This window comes from Diorhabda carinulata, chromosome 8, assembly GCF_026250575.1.
Source record: "Diorhabda carinulata isolate Delta chromosome 8, icDioCari1.1, whole genome shotgun sequence".
Taxonomy (NCBI): Eukaryota; Metazoa; Arthropoda; class Insecta; order Coleoptera; family Chrysomelidae; genus Diorhabda; species Diorhabda carinulata.
The window spans coordinates 22,052,864-22,063,542 of record NC_079467.1 but is presented as its reverse complement, the minus strand read 5'-3'; the positions used below and the strand labels follow the sequence as shown (position 1 = coordinate 22,063,542).

Sequence of the window (10,679 nt, the reverse complement as noted above, 5' to 3'; positions counted from 1 at the left end):
ACAGGACTTAAAGAGTATCACTACGATATAAGTTAACTTAACATATTGTTGACTGAGTCCTGTTGACAGGTTGGCAAAACTAGTTTCAGTTAATACAAGTCATTGTATCCTTGACTGATTCTATGGGGATGTCATGCTGAATCACCTTGTTTAGAACATAGTAAGTCGCATTGACGATGATGCGTAGCACCTTGTTTTGGGACCTTTGTAAAATGTTTATGTTGGTTATACTGGGCGCCCCCCGTAAGTCCAAACGGGTTTAAGGGTACGAACCCAACTAGGATCTTCGATCCTCGCTCAAACTTCCGCACTGGTGGTTATCTTGAGGCTCGAACCATCTCACTTTTGTACCAGTTTAATGAGAACAAGGTACTATGTTATAGTCGAAGGTCGATGGTCCTTGTTGTGTCCGTACCCTAAAGATACAGTTGTACAATAGAATCTTGTTACCCATTTGATTCGAGGCCGATAAGCCAATACATATGGCTTAATTTTAGACCCAGATGCAAGACGACGGTCTAAATTAATGCCAACATATTTGACATCTTCGACTTGCGCAAGTTTCAGTTCAATAATTTTTATGTAACATAGGCCAAGGACGCTCCCTAGGGGAACGATTGAGAGTTTATAGGATGAATATCCGTAAATTCGTTTCTTTATTCCACTAGGAAGTATATATCGGTCATATAAGAGATGCGGGGATAGAGTAAAAGCTTCTATAGTTTAACTGGCAATCTTGTGTTTCATACTTTGTCAATCGCTTGGGTAATATCAATAAAAGCCGCCAACAAAATTTCTTTGCATACGTCATTCGAACTCGTGGGAGATGGACGTGTGAATAAAATTTATACAAGAAATAATAAATAAAATTTTTAACATATTGATGAGTGTTTATTTTGGTTTGATGTTTGGTTACTTAATAAATTAAGGTGGCTATGACACGATCTTTTCTTGAGTTATCTAGATAAGTTTCAATATGCGAATTTTCCTGAAAAGAAAATGTTGGGAAAGATAGTTTGAAAGAAATAAAAATCGAGGTAGAATACTGTCCAAATATGACGCACACAAGACAGCTGTCAAGCCAGGTCACGCGACCAAAAAAATAAGTATGTCGTTATAGCAACTTGTCAAAGTTAAGGCATCTGATTGAATTAAAATGACAGGTATAAAATTTTGAATGGAAATACCATAGACGGATACGAGGAGATACCTTTATCAATATAAATAACCTGTTCAGTCCCATCACCCCTGCAAAAATGCAGGCGCGCACACCTTAGATCATACAGATAGATGGACTCCTATTTTCCACAGCGTAAGGAAAGTCGCAAATCGCCAACGAGTATAAACAGGTCCTCTTAAAGCAAGAAAATGCTAACATACTGCGAAAGTTGTGCGGAATAAGATCGAAGAACTTTGTAGTATTGAACTCCTCCATTATTTAGTTCGGATCTTAAACCGTCATATTATTATTTATTCGGATTCATGGTAAAATTCTTGCGTTGGAAAAATTTTCTATCCAAAAGAGATCATCTAAGCCCAAAGAATAGTTTACAAAGGTCTCTTGTTGAACGTTGGGTCAATACTTCGAATATTAAGTTTTCTTTTTGTATGTTTATTCAAATTAAAGTTGGAAACCAACTTTATTTATTTGACGCCATCTACATAATCGTGCAAGATCGTTTTGGCATTAGAACTTTTAGATGTTTTGCCACTTTTTCGGCCAAAGTAGCAGTTTATGTATCTGTATGGTTTCATATATACAATGTCCATACAAGTCTATATGCACGTGCGCCAACAAAAACGATTTTTTTATCGACATCATAAGACATCAATCAACATCAAATGACGATAGACGTCGATTGTTTTCAATGGACGTCAATTCGTGTCATTTGAGGTCATTTTTCATTTCATAAACCAATTATTATGAGAATATGAAATTTTATTATTTTTACATAGTAAATTTATTTGTAAATTCTAAATATCAATTGAATAAATTGAATAAAAATTAATGGTGTTTTAATGAATATTAACTCTAATATGTATTATAATTATGGTAAGTTTTCCGTACATTGGCTATTTAAAAACGACTTGTTCCTACCAGACACAACATTCTTTTGTTTTTTAGGAAAATTAAAACTGAAATTGACGACTTCCTATATTATGATATACCCAATCAGATGTTGAAAAACCCCAAAGTAACAAAAAAAGGAAAAACCAAAACCGTCGTAAGAAAACAAAGAAAATCACCTCAAACGAAATATCTTCCGAAAGTGAAACCGAATCACAAAGCAAGAGCTTGGGTGTGCAAAATTTGCTTCGAAGAATTCGATTCGCGTAAAAATATGTTCGATCACAGAAAATTAGTCCACGACGACATCGACGATGTTTTCAAAGAAGACGTGAAACTACAAAAGTATACGTACGACGAAGTCTTGGAATTTTATACATGTAATAATTGTTCGGCCGAATTTCAAACTAAAGAAGAAGTAGAGAAGCATGTAGAATCTCACGATGAAAAATACGACTGTCAGATTTGTCAGCTCACCTTTCTGGGTGCCTTGAACTTTTCTGTACACATGCAACAACATAGAGAGGACAATAATTTTCCTTGTCCGATGTGCCCGCATACAGCTAGCAGAAAATCAGCGATGCTGACCCATATAACTCGAATGCATTTTAGGAAATACGATTTCCAGTGTCGCACTTGCGGAAAATGCTTTAACGACGCCACGACGTTCAAAGAACACGAGAACTTCCATTTGGGTGTAAAACCGTTCGTTTGCATCGTTTGTAGCAGAGAATTCATTTATTCCCGTTATCTAGTAGCCCATCAAATCCGCAATCATAGAGTAAGCGTCTTGGATAAAGATTCCAAAACGCAATGTCACATGTGCCCGAAAATGTACGCCAGGAGCGAAACGCTCGTCAAGCACATGCTGACCAAACATTTGACTTATCACGAAGGACCACACGAGAAGAAGCACCTCTGCGACGTATGCGGTCAAGGTTTCTCCAGAACCGATAAATTGAAAATCCACTATCGCAAACATACCGGAGAAAAACCTTATTCTTGCGTTTACTGTAGCAAGAGCTTCATTAAAAAAGATTATTTAATTATGCACGAACGTATCCACAACGGAGAGAAACCATACGTGTGCGACTACTGTGGTAGATCGTTCAACCAAGGAGCTCCTTTGAGGATTCACATGAGATCGCATACAGGGGAGAGGCCTTATAAATGCCCCCACTGCGAAACTGGTTGTGTCTCAAAAGGAGCTCTCAACGCGCATATTAGAAGCTGCTTGAATTCCGTATTATAATTTCAGCATTTCTTCATATTATAAGTTAGATATTACTTCAATAGAATCGTTTACATGTTATTATTTTATATGGAAATTAATTTAATTTGAATTGAAAGAGTCTTAGCAAACTATGTTCAGTATATTGTCTTGACTTTATGGAATAAAAATTTCTATATTATACCATTTTTAGTTTCCCGTCTTCGTTTTCATTAAATTGAAATCAGTACATTTACGTTTACTCCCTATTAAATAATTAACAGCCTCGATATATTACATTCGTTCCTCAATGAAAAGTATCTAAACATAATGAAACATGTGTCTATTCGCAACACGACGAACATTGAAACCAGCCGTTTGGTATATCTGCCCTCTAACAGTAAAAAAAAACAAAACATGTGTTTCGCAATTTTACTGTAAATCGGTTCTCCTTCCTTTTTCCCATCTTCTTTTCTTCCTACCTTTCTAGTTAGTTTCTAGGTAGCTGAATAAATATCTGGTGTCGCATTTTTTTCTTATTTTGGGGACTACTCGGTCCTACCTGCACATTTAAAGTATCCCCGATAATAAGAAAAAGGGATTTCGGGGGTAATTGATTAGCTTAAAAAATTCAACGAAACAATAAATATGTATCTATTTTGAAGCAAAATAGGCTTAGATTTCTGTGAATCACAGATGAATATAAGTTATTTGTCTTCCTTTCTTAGGCTCATACATTCCTCTAAGCCAAAATCACATCCAATGCTCTATCCTCATCACACAAATGTCATTATCTTTCTCAACTACTTTTCCTATTTTCATTCTTTGCTACTTTTTTCATTTTGTAGTTAGTTTTATTGTTTGTGCATCTGTGACTTTCTGCGCTCTGTAGTCGAAAGATGTTTCTTCTTCTTCAGATGATGAGTTTTTTCGAAGTGTTGAGCACTTGGCCTGGTATCCATATTGATACTAATATATGCCTAATTCAAATGCAATAATAAACAATATTTGGGTAGTTTTGTTGATCATGTGATTCGGTTTATTGCTTGAAAATAACAAGACCTTATCACCCCAATAAGTATGAAATGGTACGAAAACTGTTTTATCCAAGGGCTGAAGCTCGTGGGTGATATTGTTGGGTAAGCACAAGATAATATAATTTTTTTTCTCCATCTTCAAAGATAATGTAAGTTACATGTGATTACGCCATATTGAAAATCGAAAGAGCTTTTCCAATTTTTATATTTACAAACGATATACATTAGTATTCACGAAGGTTGAATATACCTTACCAGCCCAGTAGTAAATAAAAATAATACGATCGATTTTGATATTTACGAGGGCCATTTTTTTTTTTTCAACCTCCGATCGCTCCGTGCAGACGCTACGCAGGCAGAAGAAAGCGTGCGTGCGCTGTAGATGACTGCGAAGCTCTCGCACTACACACTCCTCCATAGTTGACATTCAGGCGTCAGTCGGCGTTGTGTAAACATGCCCACCATTATTAATGCTCCAATCAAGTGTGATTCGTTTTCTACAGTCTGAAGGCAATAGTGCTATAGAAATACATCGGAGAATGAGTCGTGTGAACGGGAAAAACTTCATGAGTGACGGTGTCGAAGGTTTAAAGATGGCTGTAATGATGGCTAAGGAAGTAAATCTGTCATTTCAGATGACCTGTTTCAACGAGTTGAGTTAAAGAAAACCGCAGATTCGCGATTACTGCTTTGTCTACGGCATTTCCAGAAATGGAAGAGGGTGGTATTGAAAAGCTTGTCCACAGATATGACAAATGTCTCAATCTATTCGGTGATTATGTCGAAAGGTAACCGTAAGTGTACCAATCTATTGGTAATAAAATTATTGTTTTATATAAACTTGTCTTTTATTTATATCCTATCGGAGGTTGAAAAAAAACGGCCCTCATATATTCTAAAGAACATATATAGATAAGAATATAGTATTAATAAAACTATCGCAAAGCAAATAATTGCTGGATTGGCAAAACCTCGAGTACAGAGGTTATCGCCAATTAATCGCCACTTAAAATGATAGGTACGTGCAAAAACATGTTTACAACGCTTTTGAACAGAACTACGTATGTATAGATCACTATATGATTGGCACGTCGAACTAATAATTGTTTGTCTGGTTTTTCAAAAAATCCTTCAATAAGTTTCTTCACTTTAAACGTCGCTTCTTCTATGATTTTTTACAAATTGTTTCAAGACTTCTGGCTAATAACATTTTTGTGTTTTCATGAATTAAACCTTCAACATTTCGTAATAATTAACTAAAAAATCGTATGTATTTAGCTCAACGTATATTACGTATCAAATCTGACAAGATGATGCTTCGTACGGTCAAATAAAATGTCAATAATAAACTATGTTTGACATGTAACTACATAATTTGATTAAAATATTGGTAATGTTACCTAATTGATATGTATCGTAGTGTTGGTTTCGCAATGTGCTTATGTTTTCTAAAAACCATTTGGTGCCTCTCTACGACAAAGTACGTAAAATCTTCTAAATTGAGTTTAGAAGGCTATTAGGTTATCGTATTCACTTTTTTTTCCAGACTTTTGACTCCCTTGGAGATGGACGTGAAAATGGACGAAAAGTTTTTTCCTAACGTAGACGTCGACATAAAACAAGAAGAAAAATTTTTCCCTAATGTGGAGGTTGACATGAAAGTAGACGATAAGTTTTTTCCGGCAGTAGAAGTGGAAATGAAAGTAGACGACAAAATCTTCGAAGTTGATAATATAACACCTCCTACAAGAAAAGCTAAAGAAATGGCTCCAAAGAAAGTGAAGATAAAATTAGAAGAAGACGATGAATTCACAGAAGAAGATTATAGCGATGAAGAATATACCCCGCCTGGATATAAGAAAAAGAAAAATAAATGTCCCAAAGAAAAGAAACCTCCTAAACCGAAATCGTCCAAAGTTAGAGTGAAAAGACAGGAGCACAAAGTTTGGACGTGTCGGAGATGTTTGGAGGAATTCATGTCAAGACGTGAATTAACAGATCACACGAAAACGTACCATCCCGAAGAGAACAAAGAAATACAACACACATTCAAATTCGATGAAGAGCAAGAAATATATACTTGCTCAACCTGTTCAGCAGAATACCAAAGTCAAAAAGAAGTAGAAGAACATATTTCTAAAATTCACGAAGAGTTCTACACCTGCGACGTTTGCCAGCACACCGCGACAAAAGCTTACAAGTTTGCTCTTCATATGAAAATCCATAGTGCTGATGATACATATACGTGTCCTTTATGTAGTTACAACACACTTAGAAGAACCTGTCTCCAAACTCACATCAATAGAGTCCATTATCACAAGTTCTACTACACTTGCCCTACTTGCGGGAAAGGATTCAACGATTCCGTTATATTCAAAGAACACAACAACGAACATTTAGGAATAAAACCCTTCGTTTGTGTAGTTTGTAATAAGTGTTTCGTTTATTCGCGGTATATGCTCATACACCAAACGAGATACCATACGGTCCACATTGAAGGTACCTTACACAAAACCCAATGCAGCATCTGCCTGAAAGTGTTTAGTAAAGTAACAACGTTGTTGAAACATATAACAACGAAACATAGTGCGAACCCAGCAGAGAAGCCCGAGAAGCGTCATCTCTGCGATATGTGCGGAAAAGGCTTCGGCACCTCCGATAAATTAAAAATTCATTATAGGATACACACTGGAGATAAACCATTTGCTTGTAGATATTGCGAGAAACGTTTCACGAAAAAGGACTACCTTATTATGCACGAACGTGTCCATACAGGAGAGAAGCCTTATCCTTGCATGTATTGCGGGAAATGCTTTAATCAAGCAGCCTCACTACGCATTCATGTTCGGGGCCATACTGGCGAAAGACCTTACATATGTCAGTTTTGTAATGGGGGATATATTTCTAGGGGATCTTTGAATTTACATTTAAAAATTTGCAATGGTATAGCTGTAATGTAATTGTTATTTTAAAATAATTTTACTTTCGAGATAATATACAGAGTGATACAAGTAAAATTTGCATAACCTTTGGTGTTACGTTGAAATTTGGAAAAAATACGAAAATAGGTCAATTTCAACATTTTTTCATCCTTTTACGACCCTTGACAAACGTTGAGTAGCTAAAAGTGTTCTCCCATTATATAACTTCTTGGATTATTCTAAAAAAAAAAAACAAATAACCGTACAAATTAGCCACCATTAGTCCAACTTCCACTCTCAATTTTATAATTAAATTACATTCCATTCAGTCATTCTTTATAGAGGCTCTTCATGACATTAAGGTGGTATAGCATAAACTTTGGAAGTAGCAACGCAAAAAATGTATTGGAGTTAAATCGGGTCACTTAACTGTCTTATTCATTGTCCAGGACAACAAGTAAGTTATTAAATTGTACATCGTATCATGTAGGCGCCGCATCTTATTAAAAAATCATGGATATCACATAATTTTCCAATAACCTTGTTATTTGAGTAAGAGTAAATGTCGTCCGTCTAATTCCCATCATAATCCAGTCATTTAAGCATGAACTTAAGCTTTTCTATATTCCTACCGTAGACTTTCAAAGATTGTCCTTATGATTTGTTAATGATCATGGCAAACGACGAATCTTGTAATCTTCCTTCTAGATCGTTGCTCTACTAACTGTTGAAAATAACCTTGATTGATTGTTGTAGGCTTCATTTCGTCAGTCCATTTCGCTCAAAGTCGATTTGTCTTCTCGATATATGCGTTCGAAAAAGTAGGAATGTTGAGGGAGTTAAAAACAGATAGTTATAGAGAGTGGTTTAACTTTTTGAGAACTACCGAATTCCACGATAAAAACAAGCTTTCATGTCTGATAATTTTCATCTTTTGACGTCAGAGTGCGACACCAGGATGTCATTTATAAACAAAAAACAACTCCCGAGATTTTGCAAAAGATGTAACAGCTCATTACAACGTTTTGTCCTTTGTACTGGTGACAGTAAAAAGACAATTTAACTTAAGATTAAAATTGACCTATTTTTAAAATCTAAATGAAACTTTGAATATATTTAGAGGTGTGCAAATTTTAGTTATGTCACCGGATATAGTAGATTTTAGGTTATGAGACAAGGTAATAGACTGAATATGTTCAACAAATCCATTTAGCTTTAAATATGTTACAATTTTTTTTATTGAATTGTCTAAAAATGCAATTTTAGATCGAGCTAATTCATTCCGTTTCAGAAAAGTAATTTATATTTAGTTGAATTATTGATCGAAAGTTTAATAGTTTTGGCAAACTATAATCGGGCAGTACATGACGTTTTTTGTTCATTTAACATAAAATCGTCTGGAATGTTCCAAACGGTATAATGTTATAATAAAAACTACCAGATAGTTCTACTAGATGCAGTGAGTTTCAAAAAATATATATAATTCAACGTACTATCTTTTATTCCCGCGTATTACTACATAAAATCAGTCGTGTGACTAAGTAAAACCAAAAATCGATTTTATTCATCAATATTCTCCTTCAAGAGCAATACAATCATTCCAACCCTTCTCTAACTTCTCGATGCCGTGTTTGTAGGATGATTAATCTTTTGCCTCAAAATTTTTACCAAATTTCTAATCGGCGATCTTTTTGTTGAGATCAGCGAATGGCCATTAGTCACTGGGGGCCATATCTCGATTATACGGTAGATGAGGAAGCAATTCGAAGTGTTCAATTTAACCATTGTTGCCATAGACTTGTGAATCGGTGCATTGTCTTGGTGAAACGGTGGGTTTTTTTTATATAAGGCTGTTTTTCCTTGATTTTTACATTCAAAAGATCCAACAACTTCCCAGCTGTCTGTTGTGCCTTTGGACGCTTCGGACGTGATTAACCGGCTGCAGTCCACTTAGATGACGATGGTTTTCATTCATTGTCACATATCGACGCAAAAAATCTTATTTATTACGTGTAAATATGGCCAAACACTGCTCTGAATCATCAACACGTTTTTGATCGACTATGAATAAACGCGGCACCCATTTTGAAAAAAGCTTTCTCATGGTCAAATGTTCATGCATAACTGTAAACACACTGTCTTCTGATATCTTCACGGTTTCAGCTATCTCACGCAATTTCAATTTAGTATTAGATAAAAAGATTTTGTGGATGTTTTTTAAAGTAATTTTTTTCATCAAGAAAATAAAAAAAGTAGCTCCACTTGAATGGCTGTCACTTTTTTCTGACTTATCTAAATGTCATGAGACATAGTCTTTTGAAAGTTGGTACTTAATAAACGTCATATGGATTTGAAAATGGCAACGCCATCTGTGTATCAGTCACACGACTTGAATGATATTACATTACGATTAGTACTATAAACTTAAATTGTTTGTTATGTGGTATGAGAATTTTTAGGATATTGATGTGCAGTGACATCATACCTCACTGTTTTCATTCACTAATATAACATAATATACAGGAATACCTCGCCTTTACGCGAAGGATGCTTTCCGATCAAATTCCTTTTAAGCGAAATACGCGTATGACGAGGTCAATGAAATAACAAGCAAAATCCATTACAAATTACTTTTATTACCTATAAGATTACAAAAAAACGAAATACATATTTTAAATTTTCAAGAAATACTGATTGAGTGGAATGTTTCTTGCGCTCAAGTGAAATTTTTTCGTAACAATTGACACCGTTTTTCATGGATTGCCGCAGATATAAAACACGGTTGGCATCACTACCAGAACTTTCCTACAAATCTAGACCAGAATATTTTTTTTTTAAACACCGAATTGAATCAAAGTGGAGTTAGTTTGTTTTGACAGTAACCCGATTAACAAGCAAAACAGAGATTTTGTCCAACTTTTTGTGTTGAGTGAGTGGTATCTAATTAACGAAATAAGATAGAGATTTGACGAAAAATATTACAGCCAGATCGGCATGTTACAGATGTTGTTCATTAGACATCAATTAAAACGGGCATCATTCAATTTATCTGGGGCCCTGGAATTTGTTGTATTTGTGTGTTCAAAATGTTGTTGAATCTGCTACTTCCAAATATACTATTGAAAAAATCTATTTGGTGAACTAAATCAGTTAAAAACTTTGTACCAATAAGGATAGTATATTTTACACTTAGATAAACATTATTAAAGATATATGAAACATGGTATTTCTCTTTTATTTCAACCCTTTTTATTCCTTGAATTATTATAATGAATAATATCCAGTTTACCTGTGTATACTTGATGCAGAAAATTCGAGATTGAATAGATAACGTTCAAATAATACTGTGAGATAAAGAAAATGTCTCAAAGACATTTTGTTTCTGAGTTCTAAGCCTTTAAAGTTTCGAAATGAGAACTTATATTTAAGTATCTTTTCTAAAT

The 10,679-nt window shown here is 34.8% G+C and overlaps 1 protein-coding gene across 5 annotated transcripts in view; it reads left to right on the top strand.

Moving 5' to 3' along the window:
* The window catches only part of LOC130897056 (zinc finger protein OZF-like), a 287,205-nt gene that overhangs the window by 253,019 nt on the left and 23,507 nt on the right, over positions 1-10,679 (top strand). Inside the window, exon 5 of one of the 5 annotated variants that reach the window (XM_057805581.1) lies at positions 2,126-3,492. The exons of the other annotated variants lie outside the window; for them this stretch is intronic. Coding sequence (XP_057661564.1) covers positions 2,126-3,320 — 1,195 coding nt within the window. The 3' untranslated portion in view covers positions 3,321-3,492. Of the gene's footprint in view, positions 1-2,125; positions 3,493-10,679 lie in introns of those variants that run through there. 5 annotated transcript variants of the gene reach the window in all.